General features: G+C 48.5%; 2 protein-coding genes across 2 annotated transcripts; one reads left to right on the plus strand and one right to left on the minus strand.

Moving 5' to 3' along the window:
* Window positions 1-427: 427 nt before the first annotated feature.
* EAH_00045050 (hypothetical protein) lies at window positions 428-4924 on the minus strand (the record flags this gene model as incomplete). The annotated part of the gene is made up of 7 exons (XM_013391620.1): window positions 428-539; window positions 818-988; window positions 1346-1461; window positions 2308-2404; window positions 3082-3293; window positions 4170-4283; window positions 4903-4924. Coding segments are annotated over 7 exons (844 nt in total), but the record flags the coding sequence as incomplete, so codon positions are not given.
* A 2935-nt stretch (window positions 4925-7859) lies between these two features.
* On the plus strand, window positions 7860-15709 carry EAH_00045060 (hypothetical protein, conserved; the record flags this gene model as incomplete). Its single annotated transcript, XM_013391621.1, has 5 exons — window positions 7860-8177; window positions 8361-9454; window positions 9740-14870; window positions 15250-15309; window positions 15545-15709. The coding sequence occupies 5 exons, from the start codon at window positions 7860-7862 to the stop codon at window positions 15707-15709; spliced, it is 6768 nt and encodes a 2255-aa protein (XP_013247075.1).
* Between the last annotated feature and the right edge of the window lie 3304 nt (window positions 15710-19013).

Raw genomic sequence — 19013 nt, forward strand, 5'->3', positions numbered from 1 at the left:
TTGTTCGCTAGGGTTTAGGTTTGAGACTTTAGGGTTTCATTTGTTCATTAGGGTTTAGGGTTCAGGGTTTAGGGTTTCACTTGTTCGTCCGGGTCTAGGGGGGTCTAGCGTTTCGGGCTTCATTTGTTCGTTAGGGTTTAGAATTTAGGGTTTAGGGTTTAGGGTTTCCTTTGTTCATTAGGGTTTAGGGTTTAGGGTTTCCTTTGTTCGTTAGGGTTTAGGGTTTAGGGTTTAGGGTTTAGGGTTTGGTTACCTCCATCTGCTCGAAGGTCAATTGTCCATTTGAGGGCGGGCGGCTGCCCTTGTTTTAAAAATATTTCAAAGTGAAAGCAGCTATTTACTTTTTCTTTTAATTTTCTTTTTTCTTCAGTTGCTGAGTCTAAGTACGCTGCAATAATTTTTAATATCTTTAAAGAACGTAGTTCACCGCCAACCTTCTGCTGCTCAGTCTGCTGCTGCTGCTGCTGCTGCTGTTGCTGCGGCTGTTGCTGCTGCTGTTGCTGCTGCTGCTCTGTTCCTGTGGACATTTGCTGCGACGCCTGTGCGCAGACACCGCAGCAAAGTAATCAACGACTTTGGTGTTTATGATTGCAGCGAACTATATGCAGCAGCAGCAAACTATATGCAGCATCAACATACAACGCAGCAAGAAAGGCAGCAAAAAATGCAGCAGCAACAAACAATCAGCACCAGCTTTCTAGGTAGCTAGCTACCTAGCTAGCTAGCTAGCTAGCTACCTAGATAGCTAGCTAGCTACCTAACTAGCTGCCTATCTAGCTGGCTAGCTGGCTAGCTAGCTAAGTAGCAAGCACCTCACCATAACGAGAGAGTCTGCGAGGGAGGTTGGATAAGAAACATTTGAATTGAAGTCAACGACGTGATGCCAGTCTCGCTGCAGATCTTCAAGAGAAAAAGCAGAAGAGAAGACTTTGCCTGCGCTGCGCTGCCACCGCACTGCAGCCACCCAACCCGCACCCACCTCAAACACCTGCAGCAGCAAACCAAACGCATTGCTGCTGCACTGCTGTCCTTGAAGCAACGCCTGATGCTCTCCTGCTCAGAGTTACGCAAGCTGCATATTGACGGCTCAGCACAGTCTGTCTTCATAATGCAGCTCCTGCTGCTCCTGCTGCTGCTGCTGCTGCTGCGGATGCTGCTGCTGCTGCGGAGGCTGCTACTGCGGATACTGCTACTACTGCTGCTAGTACTGCGGATATTCCTATCGCTGCTGCTGCTGCTGCTGCTGTTGCCGCTGCTGTTGCTGCTGTTGCTGCTGCTTTTGCTGCTGCTGCTGCTGCTGCTGCTGCAGCACTGTGAAGCATTTGAGCTGGTGTTAATGACTTACTTGGCCAGTAACTTTGGATTCTTTAGAAGAAAGAAAAAGAACAACTGGGGCGACGCAGTCGGGCTTCAAAGATTTCAGAAGCGGAGGCGGCAAAACGTCTGCAGTCATCCGGGTGCCTGAGGATGTTGCGCATGCAAACAGAAATATAAATATAAATAATAATATTTTTATACAAATATAAATAATAATATTTTTTATAATAATATTCTTCACGTTCATTCTATTCATCATATTTTTCAGTTCGTCTACTATACTCAGCTTTCGTAGATAGTCTGCTGAATGCAGCCCTATCATCATTATTATCAATGTAATATATATTAATATTATATATAATATATATATATATATATATATATTTTATTATAGTAATTGTTTCCCTACCTGTTAAGTATAATAATATTATTATATATAATAAAATAATATTGTTATTTTATTATATAATATTATTATTATACTCAACAAAAAAGCATATAAACATATATATAATAAGCATATTACAGACACATGATAAACATATAATAAACATATTATAAACATATTATAGGCATATAATAAACATATAATAAACATATAATAAACATATAAAGTCTTACCTGCTAGCGGCGCAATACAGTTAACAAGAATATTATACTTCTCTCCTTCTGCTGCAAGAGTTTTAGTCAACCCGACTAAAGCCATCTTCGCTGCACTGTAGTTCGACTGCATGCACAGAGCAACACCAGCAGCAGCGGCAGCATCAGCAGCAGCAACAGCAGCAACAGCAGAAAAGAGTAGAGATTGAATATACGTTATACTGCGTTATTAAAATCCTACAGAGCATTCCAGCGAATTCCACAAGACAAAACAAACTAAATTAAATTAAATTAAATTAAATTAAATTAAACAAATTAAACTAAATTAAATAACTTAAATTAAATTAAATAAGAGTAGGCGTCTGACTTGACCGAAGTTTCCATACAAACCGGAGGCGCTGGTGGTGTTGATGATTCTGCCGAATCGGCGTTTCATCATGAAGCTCCAAGCTGCTTTCGTGCAGAGAAAGGCACCTTTGAGGTGCACCTGAAGCAGCAATAAGACCATATTCTACTTCAAACAACTCACTTTCAAACTGCTGATGTCGGCCCTAATGCACATCCTGCTGGCGATGCTCGTGCTGCTCCTGTTCGTGCTGCTGCTGCTCGTGCTGCTGCTGTTGGTGCTGCTGCTGTTGGTGCTGCTGCTGCTGCTGCTGCTGCTCGTGCTGCTAGTGCTGATGCTGCTCGTGCTGCTGTTGGTGCTTCTGCTGGTGCTGCAAACGTGCTGCACGGATGCTGCTGCGAAGAGGTTGATGATGCATGCTCTTATATATACATCGCTTGTTTGAAGCAGAATAATTTTTGACAGTTATACAGAAGTAAGCCCCAGCTAATTCCTATTACTGTGGTTGTATAAAACTAAATTAATATTAGCAGAAACAGATAAAACTTCTATGCTAAGCAAAACCAACAAATGCTACAAACAAGAGAAGCGAGGTGCAGACAGTTTGCTGCTGCTGCTGCTGCTGCTGCTTTGCCTTGCAGATTAAAACAAACATAACATGCTGCTGTTTCTGCTATTTCTGCTGCTCTTCATGCAGCTTTTACCTATGGCGTTATACTGCTACATATTGATAATATATATTATATTGTAGTACATAAAAATAGATTAAATAAGAATAAAAATAATAAATAATACTACAATAAAAAATGAAAACATACCTGCATAACCCGATCCCAGTCTTGCTCTGTCAGCTTAGCAAAAGAAGAGTCTCTTAATATGCCTGCATTATTAATCAGAATATCGATTTGTCCAAAGGCTTTGATTGCAGCTTCAATAATTTTATCTCCGTTTAATACATCATCATAATTTGCTGTTGCCTCTCCTCCGAAACTTTTAATTTCTTCTACCACAGCATCGGCAGCGCGGATGCCTAAAGAGAATAACAATACAAACATAAACACTTTTATATATAGTGTTTGAAACAAACACTTCGCAATTATTATAATAATATATATCAACAAGTACACACACACCTGTGTAATCTGCTTGGTTATTTGTCTAAAAAAATATTTTATTTTTTCTTAGTCGAAGAAAAACGCAAAAAAGACTGCCATCAATAATGCTGAAAGCTATAAAAACAATTTTTTTAAAATATTTAAAAACAATATTTTCTTCTTAATATGCAATTCTTTGTTTGATGCACGCAATAAAAACAAATAAAGAAATTGCAGAATACGCAGCAGTTTGCAGTGGTAATGAAGAAAAAACGTTTTAAAAAAATAAATGCTCTTCACTATAATATATATTCTAAACATATAAAGACCTTTAATCCTTTACTATATTATTAAAGTATAGTTTCTTAATATAGTAAAACTATGTAGTAGAAAAAGATGTTGAAGAAAAAACGCGGGTATGAAGTTTCTCATACACTGAGAGGTAAGCGAAAATATACAAAAACTAAATTGTCGTCTTAGAGAAATGCATTAAAAAATAAAAGTGAAGATATGAATATTTAAATAAACTTGAAAATTTCTTCTTTCGTAGCTGTGCATACACCGCAAGTATACTTCTTAGGATATTTATATCCCTAGAAAGCGCCAAAAAGTGCTATAAAAAGAGGATATAAATAATTTCATAAGTAGTTTTTATATTTAACAATATTAATCACGAAAAAAAGAGCAGCTTTCCCTGAAATTAACTGCTTATCTACCCACCCCTGCAAATAAAGGCTGCAAGGCCTAGACACAATATTTCGAGGAAAGTAAAGGAAGATAAGGTATAAAATTCAAAATATATATTTTCTTACCTTCTTCTTTGTTTGCATCTCCAGCAAGAGCTACGCCTAAATCATTAACAACAACTTTAGCCCCTCTTCTAGCGAAAGCAAGGGCATAGGCTCTGCCTAGACCTCCACCAGCACCTGTACATACACCGAAACTGCACAAGCAATATATTTGTTTGATAATTCTGCTTTATTATACTTCATTTTTGTTGAATCTGCATCAACAGCCCTTTGAAAGATGTATGAAACGCAGCAAATGCATCGAGCGCTGGACCAGGGATACGTAGAGTAGAAAGAAGAAGAAAACGTAATTATTTGCATGTATTTCGATCAAAAATGTTTAAATAACTCCATAAATGCATGCAGCAGGTGTTTGTGGTGCTTAAACAAACACAAACAAGTACAAGGAAAAAGACAGAGGGGTTTGTCTATAGATAATTTTTCAGGTTTTCTTCACCTGTTATCACGACAACTTGTCCTTCAAATTGCCGCCCCATATCGTCTTTATATTAATTAAATATTACCAATAAATAGAGGGGAGAAGCAGAGCAGAAGAATATATATATACATATATATATATTATATCTATATCTATATAGATAGATATATTATATATGTATGTAAGCTGCTGCTCAGATATGCCGCAGTTGGCTTAGTAATTATAAGGATAAGGATATTAATATTATCATTAAATAAATTAATATTCAATTAAATACAAAAGAAAAAATAAAATAACAAAGTAATGCCTATGAAGCACTGATATCTGTCAGCCTGAGCATATGCTGCACATGAACGGCTGCTGCACACCGACAGCAGCAGCCCTTGTCTCGTAAGCTTTCTATATACATCTTTATTTTTATTTATTTTATATTTAATGTTTAATTTTATTTTATCTCTTTCTTTTTTCTTTTATCTATGCTTTTATTCACACTTTCCTATACTTGTGCTGTCTACGCACCAGGCAGCCACACTCTCGCAGCCCCCAGCATATATAAATATATATCTATACATTTAAACAATATAAAACAAATATATATCTTTAAATAATATAAATATATATACATATATGCATATATATATATATGCATATTTATATATATTTATATATATATTAATGTACCCCTGTGATATTCTATACATTCTTCGCAGGCTACTTAACAACAACAGCTCTCTTGAGCATATAAAATAGATTTAAAAATAAATAAATAAATAAATAAATAAATAAATAAATAAATATTTATATATGTATATGTCTATACATATATTGCTGCTCTAGTATGTTGTAGAGATAGACATATGAATTAATAGAGCGAGTGTATTATATCAAGGGCTGTATAATAATAATATATAATAATAATAAATAACAATAATATATAATAATATATAATAAAAAAGAGAACAGACTAACTGAGAAAAGAGAAATATACTTGAAAAACTCAAACAGATTATGCTGCAGCAGCTGCACACACTCTTGTATGAAAGAAGCTGCAGCAAACAGCCGCGGCAGCAGCAGAAGAAGCAGCAGATGCAACAGCAGCAGCAGCAGCAGCAGCACCAGCAGCTTCTTTGTTTTGCCGCTGCTGCTGATAGAAACCAATTAGTCTGTTGTTAAGCATGCTTAGCTAGGAGATGCAGCTAATACTTCTTTAAAGCAGCAGCAGAGCGGCAATAATATTATAATATTATATTTTCTTTTAAAGATAAAAAACAAAGAAAGTAATTTGTTAGTAGCCCATGCATAAACTACCTCAATAAAATATAATTTAAAGATAAAGTACATTGGTTTGCTGCAAAGCGAGCGTATATCTTTATCAATTCTTAACAACGACAATAAACAAACAAAACAAGAAATAAAAGAGAAGAACAGCAGCAGCAAATGCAGCAGCAAATGCAGCAGCAAATGCAGCAGCAAATGCAGCAGCAGACGCAGCAGCAGATGTAACAGCAGATGCAGCAGCGTCTTCTTCATCTATTTTCAAGAGAAATGTATAGACAGCCGATTATAGTTTATTAAAACTGCTTCTATGCTATGCAGCAGATATGTCTTCTCTATGGACTGTGCTTACAGCTTAATTAAACATAATCTAACTCTTAAATCTGCGCTCCCCTTACACCTTTCAGCAGCAGAACAGCTACGCCTGAGGCCGCACTGCTGCAGTATTGTAGCAGCACTGCTGCAGTGCTGCTGCAGTGCTGCTGCAGTGCTGCTGCAGTGGTGCAGGAAAGGAAGGTAGTTAGTTATCTGTGCGTGAGGGGCGTTGCTGCTGCTGCCACTGCAGCTGCTGCAGCTGCCGATAGCATTATTCTCTGGGCTGTGCGGCAGCAGCAGTATCTGCTGCTGCTGCAGTAGCTTACTGTGTTGCAGCTATTGTATTATATACAAGCTGCCGTTAAGCTGCCGTTAATGCTGAGCCCCCTCGCCCCCACAAGAGGAAAGCAGACATTATTCTAATTATGATGGGTTTAATTTTAATTCATAGGCGTCTAAAGAGGAGAAGAAGCAACGAAAAAATATAAATAAAGACACATACAGCTAACCGCAGCAGCTGCTGCAGCTGTCTGGCATTGCGGTTGCTGCAGCTGCTAGAAGCAGAGCAGCATAAGAGCGAAGAAAGGAGAGAGAAAATGACAAAATAAATAATAATAATAAACAAATAAAACAATTAAATAAACAATAAAATATAAAAACAAAAGCAAACAATTTCTTTATCGTTTGTCTCTGCTGCAAGTCTTAATATGAGGCTCTAGCGACCGCAGACGTGTTGCTGTAGATAGCAGCATCTTTATATTGAGGTAAAACAAAGAAAAACAATTATTTAATATTTAAAAAGCATTTATTATATCTTTTATTTATTATATTTTACCTTAATATACTCCCCTTCATACGCATTCAACTTCATAAGAGGCTTCTTCAGAGCCAGAGGGGCTCTGCAGCTGCTGCAGTAGCAAGCGGCTCGTAGAGAAGCAGCAGAAAATAAACTATAATTTATATTTAAATATTATAAAATAAAAGCAAACAAGCAAACTCAAATGCAATATACACACAACTACGATTTATTCAGCAGCAGCAGCAGCAACAACCCACAGCAGCAGCAGCAGAACGGCTCACCACAACAACACGCTCTGCAGCTGCTGCAGCAACAACAGCAGCAGCAGGAGCAGCAGTTGCTGCGGCAGTAGCAGCAGAGACCATGGCAGCGGCGCCTACAGCAGCAACAACAGCAGCAGCAGCAGAAGCACCGGCACCAGCCGAAGCTGCGCAAGTCGCTATTGCAGCAGCAGCAATAAAAGCAGCAGAAGCAGCAGCAAGAGCAGCAACACTCTCAACAGCAGCAGAATCCAGAGCAGCAGCAAAGGTTAGGGCTGCTGGCATATAACTCATTCCCAGTGCAGGCGACGCTGCCGGCATCCGTTGCTGTTGCTGCTGCGGTTGCTGCTACTACTGCTGCTGCCGCTGCTGCTGCAGCTGTTGCAGTAGTTTGCATCAAGGAGTAGCAGCAGCAGCAATGCTGTGGGGCGAGCTCTGCTAAGTGGCAGCGGTCGGTGCAGCGGCAACAGTTGCAGCAGCAGTCAGCAGGAAGAGGAGCCTCAAGCCTAAGCGCAATACCCTCTTCTGCTGCTGCTGCTGCTGCTGCCGCCGCCGCCACTGCTGCTGCTGCTACCTCTGCTGCTGCTGCTACCACTGCCGCTGCTGCTTGCAGCAACTCAGCGATGATGACGCCTTGCCCTAAGAAGCCGGCGTCCTCAAGCAGCAGAGATGAATGCAACAGCCACAGCAACAGCAGCAGCAAAACTAGCAGTATAAGCAACAGCAGAAGCAGCAGCAGAAGCAGCAGCAAGAGTAGCAGCTGCAGCGGTAGCTGCACAGACGTGCGCCTACAGGGAAGCAAGCCCTGTCGTTCGGTTGCTGCAGCCTTGGAGTCTGCTTCAAACAGCAGCAGCAGCAGCAGCTGCAGCAGCAGCAGCTGCAGCAGCAGCAGCAGCAACAACAATGGAGCACAAGACGTGCAGCTGTCTCGATTGCGCTCACATGTACGGATATATATATGTTTGCTGCTGCTGTCCCTGCCCTTCTTTGCTGCTGCCAGAGTTGCTGCTGCATGCTGCTTCCTGTGCCAGCTTCTGCTGTTGTCTTGCTGCTGCTGCTGCTGTCGTTTCTGCTGCTGCTGATTTTCCTTCTTGCTGCTGCTGCTGCTGCTTCTGCTTGCGATGTAGATGAAATTTGAGTTGGGGGGCCGCTACACTGGAGGCTGTTTGCTGCTGCTGCCTCACCAAGAGCGCCACCCTTGCAGTAGCAACAGCAACAGCAACAGCAGCAGCAGCAGCAGCAGCAGCAGGGAGCCTGTTACTGGTGGAGGGTTGCCGAGTGCGGAGTCAGAGGAAGTGCTGCAGCTTGCTGCAGCACCTGGAGCGGCAGCAGCGAGCCCTGCTGCTGTTGCTGCTGCTGCTGCGTTGTCTGCTGCTGCGCGTGCTGCACCGCTGTTGAACTCAGGTGAGTGGCAGCAGCAGCAGCAGCTGCTGCTGCTGCAGCAGAAAGGTTTGCTCCTTAGAGACGGTGACGGGTTCTATTGCTCGGAGCGGTGTATTCGCAGCATCGGCAGCAGCAGAAGCAGCAGCAGCAGCAGCAGCAACAGCAGCACGGATGCGAGTTGGAGTGACAGCACAGATATCAGCCTCGGCGAGAGCGACAGCAGCAGCATTAGTTCAAGCAGCAGCAGCAGCAGAAGCAGCAGCAGCTATGATGGAGACGCAGACGATACGCTCAGAGCAGTTTCGCTCCGCAGCAGCAGCAGCGGCAGCAGCAGCAGCAGCGGCAGCAACAGCAGCAGCTACTGCAGCAGCTGCGTGGCAGCGGGGGTTGCTGCATTGGCCCAGACAGTTGCAACTGCAGCTACAGCAGCTGCTGCTGTCGTGCGTTCAGAGAAGAGCTGCAGCAACAGCAACGCCGAGCCGCAGCAAGCGCAGCAGCAGCAGGAGCACCAGCAGCAAAATGTGCTGCTGCATGCATTTGGCGGCCAGTGGGCTGCAGGGCTGCGCTGCGGCTTGGGCATGGACGTGCAGCAGCTGCAGCTGCAGCAGCAGCAGCATGCTGCTGCTGCTGGTGCTCTGCTGCTTCGTTGTGGCTTGTGGAGTGAAGACCGTCTGAAGGGCTGGGGCATCCACCTCAGGCTTCAGCAGCAAGCTGCCAGCAGCAGCAGCAGCAGCGGCAGCAGCAACAGCTGCTGCAGCAACAGCGTCAACAGCTGCCCCTACTGCTGCTGCAGCTCTGCTGCTTCGATTGTGCTGGGGGAGGTTTCCGAGGGGCATATGTAAGACAAATAGTTAGCTGCGAACTGCTGCTGCTGCTTCTGCGGCTTCTGCTGCTGCTGCTACTGCTGCTGCTGGTGAACAGTGCTGCTGTTGCTGCCACTGGTTGCTGCTGCACCAACAGCACTGCTGCTGCTGTTGCTGCTGCTGTTGCTGTTTTCCATTTGCCTGTGCCGCGGCAATCCTTGCTGCTGCTGCAGCTGTCTGCACTGTTGCTGCTGCTGATTTTAACTGCTTTTATGTTCATGCTGCTGCTTCTGCTGCTGCTGCTTTTGCTGCTGCTGCAGTTCGCCTGGACCTCTCGTGGTTGCTTGCGGCTGCTGCGTCTTCTTTGGGTCGGCCGTCGCCGGCAGCAGCAACAGCAGCAACAACAGCAACAGCAGCAGCAGCAGCAGAAATAGCACGCCTGGCGACGGCAGCAGCTGCCCTGCTGCAGCAACACTTGAGGGCATCTGGATTGGTGTCTGCAGCAGCAACAATTGCTGCAGCTGCAGCAGCAGCAGCAGCACCCGCAACAAGGTTGCAGTTAGGTTGCTCTCTAATGTGCGCATTCCAACGAACAACAGCAACAACAGCAGCAGCAGCAGCAACTGCAGCAGCAGCGATGAGTCTGTACGCAGCTTCGAGGGGCTCTTGCCTCTGCCTGCATGGGCCACAGACAGCAGCAGCAGCTGCAGCAGCAGCAACAGCAGCAGTATCAGCTGCTGCAGTAGCAGAAGTGGCAAAGATGGCAAATGCGGCCGGCGTACTGCCCCACTGCTGCAGCTGCTACAGCTGCTGCAGCAGTCGCTCGTTGCTGCTGCTGGCTTGCAGCAGCAGCAGCAGCAGCAGCAGCAAGGCAGCGATGTCTGCAGCTTGGAGTCTCAGCGTAGCACTGCTGTCTTCATTAGCGAGGCTACGCATGCTGCTGCTCTCTTCAGCAGCATGTTTTCAGGCAGGCGGCGGCAGCAGCAGCAGCAGCAACAGCAGCAGCAGCAGCAAGAGCAGCAGCGGCAGCAGCAGCAGCAGGAGCTGGCACGACAGCAGCACGAGCTGCTGCGACGCATACAGGAAGAGCAGCGCCAGCAGCAGCTGCAGCTTATGCTTGAAGAAGAAGAAGCACAGCGGCAGCTGCAGCAATACGCTGGGGGGGCCGACTGGGAAGGCGGCTCTGCTGCTGCTCTTGCTGCTGCTGCTGCTGCAGCAGGTGCTCACACTACAGTTAGCAGCGAGACACTTGCTGCTGCAGCCACTACTGCTGCTGCTGCTGCTGCACGTGCGAACGCTAAGGCTGCAGCAGCGGGTGCTGCCTACCAGGCAACATATGCAGCAAGAGCAGCAGCAGCAGCAGCAGCAGCAGCAGCAGAAGTGCCTGCGGCGAGAAACGGAGCTGCAGCAAATGCTGCTGCTGTTGATGCTGCTGACAGCAGCGACTACTCATGGTCAGACATTGAAAATGCACTCGAGGACTCAGCAGCAGCAGCAGCAGCACCAGCACCAGCAGCAGCAGCGGCAGCAACAGCAACGGCAACAGCAGCGGCTGCAGCAGCAAGTGCAGCTACTGAATCCCCGACAGCAACGGAGAACGTCGAGGTTGTTGAAGCAGCAGCAGCAGCGACAGCAGCAGCAGCAGCAGCAACAGCAGCAGCAGCAGCGCGGGCAACAGCGGCAGCAGCGGCAGGCGATTTAGGGGCAGTAGGGGGCGCAGCAGCCGATGCAACAAGTGCTCTCAAAAGAGCAGCAGCTGCTGCTGCTGCTGCTACTGCAGAGCAGCCACAGGCAGAATCCGAGCCTTGTGCTGCTGCTTGCAGCAGCAACAGGCCAGCAGCAGCTGCTGCTGCCGCTGAAGTTCGACAGCGAGAAAGCAGGGAGCAGCAGCAGCAGCATCACGGTCCCGAGGCAGCATTTGACGTGTTGCAGCAGCAGCAGGAGCAGCTGCATGTGCTGCAGCAGCAGCAGCAGCAGCAGCTGCAGCAGCTGCAGCACCTGGTGCAGGCGCGGTCAGCAGGGGGGGGTGAGCTGCGGCAGCAGCAGCTCGAGTCGCTGCAGCGCTTTGCTGAGCAGCAGCAGCAGCTGTTGCAGCAGTTACAAGAGGAGCAGCAGCGCCTGCAGCAGCAAGCTGCGGAGGAAGAGAGGAGGCGAGAAGAACATCTGCAGCAGCAGCTGCTGCAGCAGATGCAGCAGCAGCAGCTACAGCGGGAACGCCAAAACAGAGAGCAGCAGGCTCTTGAGTCGGGGCTGCATGCTTTTTTCTTTTCTTCTGAAGAAGAAGCATCGGACCGCGAGAACAGCAGCAGCAGCAGCAGCAGCAGCAGGGGCAACAGCAGTAGTGGCAACAGCAGCAGCAGCAGCAGCAATAGCAGCACGAGAAGTATAGCTCCCACGGCGGCTCGTGTAGCTGAAGACGTGGGGAGCGAAGAGAGCATGTGCTATTTGCTGCGGCAGCAGCAGTGGCAGCAGCAGCAGCTGCAGCAGCAGTTACTACAGCAGCAGCAACTGCAGCAGCAGCAACTACAGCAGCAGCAATCACAGTGGGTACGTAGCGGCCTCTGTCTTTCTGCTGTTCCTGCTGCAGCTTGCAGCATAAGGGAGAGTGTTTCATTCTCTGCTGTAGCAGCAAAAGCTGAAGCACCAGCACGAGCAGCAGCAGCAGCAGCAGCAGCAGCAGCGGCAGCGGCAGCAGGAACAGCTTCGCGCAGCACGCACAGCAGCACTCGCAGCAGCAAGAGCAGCAACCACAGCAGCAACCCTATCATTCTGCCCTTACCTGGGTGGGGCGATGCCGATTTGCCTCTAGACGCCGTTGACGCAGCAGCAGCAGCAAACGCTGCTGCTGCTGCTGCTGCAGCTGCACCAGAACCTGCCACTTGTGCTGCTGCTATACATACGCAGGTAGACCTGCTACCTGAGTTCGCCCCAGTTGCTGCTGCGCCTCTTTCTGCTGCTGCTGCTGCTGCTGCTACTGCCAGAACGCCCAGCGAAACGGGTAGCATCAGCAGCAACACAGCAGGCAGCAGCAACACAGCAGGCAGCAGCAACACAGCAGGGACCAGCAGCAGCAGCAGCAGCGAGCGCAGCCGCACTGTGAAGAGAGGGAAGAGCGGTGCAGGGAGGGGATTGCTGCAGCTGTTGCCGTTGTGGAGCAGCAGTAGCAGCAGCAGCAACCAACTCCCGCCGTCTAACGTAGACCTTGACGTGGAGCTACCGTCTGCAGCAGATGAACAGCAGCAGCAAGAGCAGCAACAGCAGGAGCAGCAGCAGGAGGGCTTCATGGGGGCAGCAGCTGGGTTGCTGCAGCACGCGCAGCAGCAGATGCTTCGCGGAGCAGCGCCTGGCAGCGCAGCGTTAGCTGCTGCTGCTGCTGCATTCGAGCGGCACAATGCAGCAGCAGCAGCAGATGCAGATAGTGACAGCTTCGTAATCTCTTGGGGAGCAGCCCTTCCTCCAGAGGCAGCAGCAGCCCTGCAGCTTCAGCAGCAGCAGCAGCAACAGCAGCAACGCGAGCAGCAGCAGCAGCAGCAACGGAGCTGGCAGGCAGCACCTTGTGGCGTGGAGAAGCAGCTGCAGCAAATCCAGCTGCGCAGGGCATTGATGCTGCAGCAGAAGTTAGGGAGCCACGAACAGGAGAAACAGCAGCAGCAGCATCAGCAGCCTCTAAAGCAGTCTTTCTTCGTGGGCTCTTGCAGCAAGAGCAGCACAAGCGGCAACAGTCAAGGAGACAGCTGCAGCAACAACTTCAGCAGCAACAGCAGCAGCAACAGCAGCAGCAGCGGCAAGAGCAGCGACGATGTTGTTGGAGGTGCAAGCCCGCTTGAAGTTGGTGCAGGCAGTTCGTGGCAGCAGCAACAGCCGGCGCAGCAGCAGCAGCAGCAAGAGCAACAGCAGCAGCAACAGCAGACGCAGAACCAGCTCGAGCTGCTGCACCAGCAGCAAGAGAAGCTGGAAGATGCAGGAGACTCCCTGGTTGCTGCACTGACACCGGAAACTTGTGAGGGGCCCACGACCCAGCAGCAGCCGCCGCAGCAGCAGCAGGAGGCGCAGCAGCAGCAGATGCCGCAGCAGCAGATGCAGCAGCAGCAGCAACTTATGAAGGGCGGGCAGCCGCAGCAACAATTGCAGCAACAGGAGCAGCAGACGATGCATACTCAACATCCACAGCTGCATGAGGAGGGGTTCAAACTCCAGCAGCAGCAGCAGCAGCGCTTGGAGGTCGTGCAGCAGCAACAGCAGATTGCTAGCAACGAGCAGCCGCGGCACTTATCTCGCCAGCAGCAGCAGCAGGGGGAGGAGCAGCAGCAGCAGCAAAAGCCGCAGCAGGAAGCTTGCGAGGATCCCGAGCTGCAAGAGGCGCTTTGGCGGAATGCTGCAGTTGCTGCAGAGCAGCAGCAGCCCTTTCGGCTTCCCCTGCAGCAGCAGCAGCAGCAGCAGCAGCAGGAGACGCAGCAGCAGGAGACGCAGCCATTGAGTCTGCTGCTGAGTAGTGTGCGTACTGCACCTCCTTGGAGCAGTTTCATCGACGCAGCAATTAAAAGGGTCTCTGCTGCCTCCTCAGCTGCAGCAGCAGCAGCAGCAGCAGCTGCTGCTGCTGCTGCTAACAGCACCCCGTCGGACTGGAGACGTACAAGAGGGCAGAGAGCAGCAGCTGCTCTCTTTGCTGCTGCAGCAGAAGGAGGTGTCTTCCCAGCAGCAAAGCCTAAAGTCTTTCATCGAGGCTCTCCCCCACCTGTAACTTCCAACTCTGCTGCTGCTGCTGCTGCTGCTGCTGCTGCTGCTGGTTTCGGGGTTGAGGAGGTGCATGAGCCGGAGCGTACACGTTCTGCTGCTTCTTCCGCAGCAGCAAATGATGCTGCAGCGGCGATTAAAGATAAACCTCAAGAACGCCTCCTAAGGCCTACTACACCCCACGAGGGAGAGGAGCAGCAGCAGCAGCAGCAGCAGTTGCAGCAGCAGTTGCAGCAACAGCAGCGGCAACAACAGCTGGAGCTGCGGCAGCAGCAAATTCACGGCGTTGCAGACTTGCGGCAGCAACGGAGAGGCAGCAAGCAGCACAACCACTCCCTCTACGAGCAGCAGCAGCTCATGCTGCTGGAGCAGCAAGCGCTGCAGCAGCATCTGGTAGGAAGCCAGCAGCTGCGGCAGCGGCAGCAGCAGCGACGCAACTCCACACTGCAGCGAGTTGAAGACGTCTGGAGTGTTGCTGACCTCAAGAAGATCATTGGCTTGCTGCTACCTCAGCAGCAGCAGCAGCAGCAGCAACAGCAGCCCACGGAGCAGCACCAGCAGCAACAGCAGCAGAACGTACGCAAAAAGAAGGGCCGCAGAAACAGGAAGCAGCAGCAGCAACAGCAGCAGCAGCAGCAACAGCAGCAGCAGCAAACGGACGAGATATCCGAGCTGTGGCTGCAGCAATTGGGGGTGCGGGGAGTTAGCGAAAGACTTGTAAGATACTCTCTTGTTGCTGCTGTTGCTGATGCTGCTGTCCTTGCTGCTGCTGGTGATGCTGCTGTCCTTGCTGCTGATGCTGCTGTCCTTGTTGACGCTGCTACTGCTTTTCTTGTTGTTGCTGACGCTGCTGTTGCTGCTACTGTTGTTGCTGCTGCTAGTGCAGTTCTTGTTGCTGTTGCAGCTGCAGCTACGGCTGTCGTTGCTGTGCTGCCGCTGCTACTGCAGTTCGTCTTGCTGTTGCAGCAGCAGCAGCAGCAGCAGCCATTACTGCTATTGCCGCACGACACTGCCCTCTTTGATGGAACCATATTGCTGCTGTTGGTGTTGCAGTTGCTGTCGTTGCTGTGCTGCTTCTGCTGTGCTGCTGCTGCAGATGCTGCTGCTCTTTTTCACCTTCCTTTTGGATATAGATGTGGCCTTCTCTCACCAACAGGTAAACATAAACCCCTAGCAGCAGCAGCAGCAGCAGCAACTGAAACAGCACAACAACAGCTCCACAGCAGCAGAGCGACAGAAGTAGCAGTAGCCGCAGCAACAGCAACAGCAGCAGCAATGCCCGTGAAGTTGTTGCATCAGCACATGCGTTTGTTTCATGCAGCCCCAACTACCTGGCTTCTTCCATTCGCTTCTCAAGCATCGCCAGTCGCTGCTGCTGCTGCTGCCTTCAGCAGCAGCAGCAGCAACAGAAGCAGCAACAGAAGCAACAGCAACAGCACCAAACGGTCCGGCTGCATCACAGCAGCAGCAGCAGACCGTTCTCTCTATTGTTCATGCAGGCCTGTACCAAGGCCTGCGCGGAGCGGCAGCAGCAACAGCTGCAGCAACAGCAGTAGCAACAGCAGCAGCACCACCCTCTGCTGCTGCTGGCGGCTGCAGCACGAACAATTTGCCCTTTGCTGCAGTGCAGCGCCGCATTCTGCTGAAGCTGCGAGCCGTCGCAGCAGACCGAGCGTGAGGCAGCAGAGTATGCCGACCCACGCAACAGTAGCAGCAGCAGCAGCAGTTGCTGCTGTTGCTGCTGCTGCAGCAGCAGCAACACCGTCACAACAGTGTACAGTGTATAGCCTCACGACTTGCTGCTTTTTGCTGCTGCTTTTTGTTAGCAGCAAACGACTGCCTTCTTTAGATATTGCTGAGTTCTTTTGCTGCTGCACTCCGCTGCTGTAGCTGGCTTTGTTGCTGCTACTACTGCTGCTGCTGTTTCTGCTGCTGCTAGTGCTGCATTCGTTTGGCGCTGCTGCTGCTGCGTTTCATCGATGTACTGGCCTCTTAGGGTCTGCAGCAGCAGACGCAGCAGCAGCAGCAGCACCGACTCAGTAACAGCTAGCCATCGACTTCGTAGCAGCTAGCCGTAGGATATAGCAGCTAGCCACCCATTTGGGCAGCAGCTAGCTGGCTAACTATCTGGCAGGCTAGCCAGATCTCGTTGGCTAGTTATCTCGCTAGCTATCTGGCTAGCTAGCTAGCTGTCTGGCTAGCTAGCTATATACTCTGCTAGCTGACGCTGCTCCTCCGCCTACCCGTCGGTGTGGCTGTCCCTTCGCTGCTGGCGGCTGCGGAGAGCAGAAGCCGCAGCAGCAGCAGCAACAGCAGCAGAAACAGCAGCAGCAACAGCAGCAGCAAGAAGAGTGCATGCTAGAAAACAAAATGATCTGAAGGCTGCCGGTGGCTGCGTGCTGCAGACCCAAGGCAGAAATACTAGGAACCTGTTGCTGCTGCTGCTGCTGCTGCAGCAGCAGGCACAAATACTGGGGACCTGTTGTTGCAGCTGCTGCTGCTGTTGCAGCTACTGATGCTGCTACTGCTATTACTGCTGCTGCTGCTGCTGCTGCTGGAGCTGCAGCTGGCATGCGACTACAACTACTGCTGCTGCTTCTGCTGCTGCTACTGCTGCTGCTGGTCATTTGTTGTTCAGCAAATCAGCTAGGAGCAAACCTGCTGCTATGCCCCCCGTTGCTGCTAGCATCCCGCCAGCAGCAGCAGCAGCAGTAGAAGTACCACCAGGCTGTCTATTTGCTGCGGGCTTCCGCAGCTTCCGCACGCGTCTCCCCAAGTACTGGTTGCTGTTAGGAATTGGGGTCGTGAGACTGAGCAGCAGCAGCAGCAGCAGCAGCAGCAATAGCAGCAGATAGCAGCAAATGGCAGCAACAAACCGTGCACAGCAGCAGCAACACCAGCAGCAACAACACCAGCAACAGCAAAAGTAGCTGCTGCAGCAATTCCAACAGCAGCAGCAGCAGCAACAGCAGCAACAGATGGCGACAGGGCATCCACAGCAGCAGCAGCAGCAGCAGCAACGCCTGCGACATCAACGGTCGCATCAGCAGCAGCAACAAGAACAACAGCAACAACAACAGCAGCAGCAGCAACAGCAACAGCAGCAGCAGCAGCAAGACCGTTGTCTCGCCTGAAGGGTCTATTAAATTCAAATCGCTGTGACGAAGACAGCTGAGGCCGCTGCGAGAGACCCCTCTGCTTCATGCTCGCTGTCAAGGCCTGCAACAGCAGCAGCAGTAGCAGCAGCAGTAGCAGCAGCAACAACAGCAGGAGCAGCAACAGCAGCAGTAGCCACATCAGAAGGCTGTAGAATGTGCGCAGCCCAATGAAACCCCGACAACAGCAGTAACAGAAACAGCAGCAGCAGCAACAGCTGCTGCTGTTGCTGCTGTTGCTGCTGTATGGTAGTTTCTGTCATTATCTCTGTCTGGCTTCTGTTGAAGAATGACCGCGATTAGAGCAAAGCCGGAAACCCCTAAACCCTAAACCCTAAACCCTAAACCCTATACCCTAAGCCTTCTTACATCCATGAGGGATGGATAAGAGTGCGAAAACGGCATTTGGGTTAAGACCGAAACAAATGCTGTAGTCATCGCCCCTCCTGCTGCTGTATGCAGACCATCGCCTCTTAAATCTGCTGCAGTTTGACTGTCAGTACAGCTGCAGAGAAGAAGAAAAAGAATAATACAATAATACTAATAAATAAATAAATAAATATAATAAATGTATATTAATTTAAATTAATAAAAATAGACTTGTGTATAAATAAACAAATAGTTTAAATATTAATATATAATGAGGGAAGAAGGTGAAAAATGTTCAAACACAAACAAATTATTCGTCAGCATCACCAGCAGCAGCATCATCATGATCAGCATCATAATCAGCATCAGCATCACCAGCATCAAGAGCAGCAGCATCAAGAGCAGCAGCATCAGCAGCAGCAGCATAAAGAGCAGCAGCATCAGCATCAGCAGCATGAAGAGCAGCAGCATAAAGAGCAGCAGCATAAAGAGCAGCAGCATAAATTAAAAGAAGCGGGTGTGCGAGTGAAGAGAAAAAATATAAAGACCTGCTGAAGAGCTGCACATCGGCTAAGACAAAGAAAGGATTAGTTTCTTCAATCCAGCAGCACTGCTGGTTACACCAACTAAAAGGTAAATCCAAACAACTGCCAGAGTGACAGGCGTCCACAACTGCAGTCAGCCGACAGCTCGAAGGCAGACTCTCCACCAGCAATGCATGCAGCTGCACACAGACAGACACCCAAACAATATATATATATATACATATATACATATATATATTTTATATATATTATGTATATTTATTTTTATTTATTTATATTTATTTATATTTATAATATAGATGAATGTATGTATGTGTATATGTATATGTATATGTATGTGAACATAAACGCAAACGCTAAACATAAATATAATAGCAGCACATACAATAAATAGATGTGCATTCACATATAAATGCGTACGTACAAATATATATAATAATATATATATTATATATATAATATATATATTATACATGAGAAAAGGCAAAGCAAACAAAACAAGCAGAGATATCATTACCTCATCATATGTTCTACATATATGTATGCCGATATATACATACATATATATATATATATATATATAAATGCATATATAAACAATTATATTATATTATATACATAATGATATTATATATATATATATAAACATATTATATATATATAAACAATTATATTATATATATATGCGCTATGTTTACCTCATCATCTGTGATTTCTCCGCTTTGTTTGAAGTCGAGGGGTAAGAGGCATTCATTTAAGCCGTCTTCTTCCAACCCCGTCAAATCAACTTG

This window comes from Eimeria acervulina, genomic scaffold (genome assembly GCF_000499425.1).
Source record: "Eimeria acervulina Houghton genomic scaffold, Eah_scaff633, whole genome shotgun sequence".
Classification (NCBI taxonomy): domain Eukaryota; phylum Apicomplexa; class Conoidasida; order Eucoccidiorida; family Eimeriidae; genus Eimeria; species Eimeria acervulina.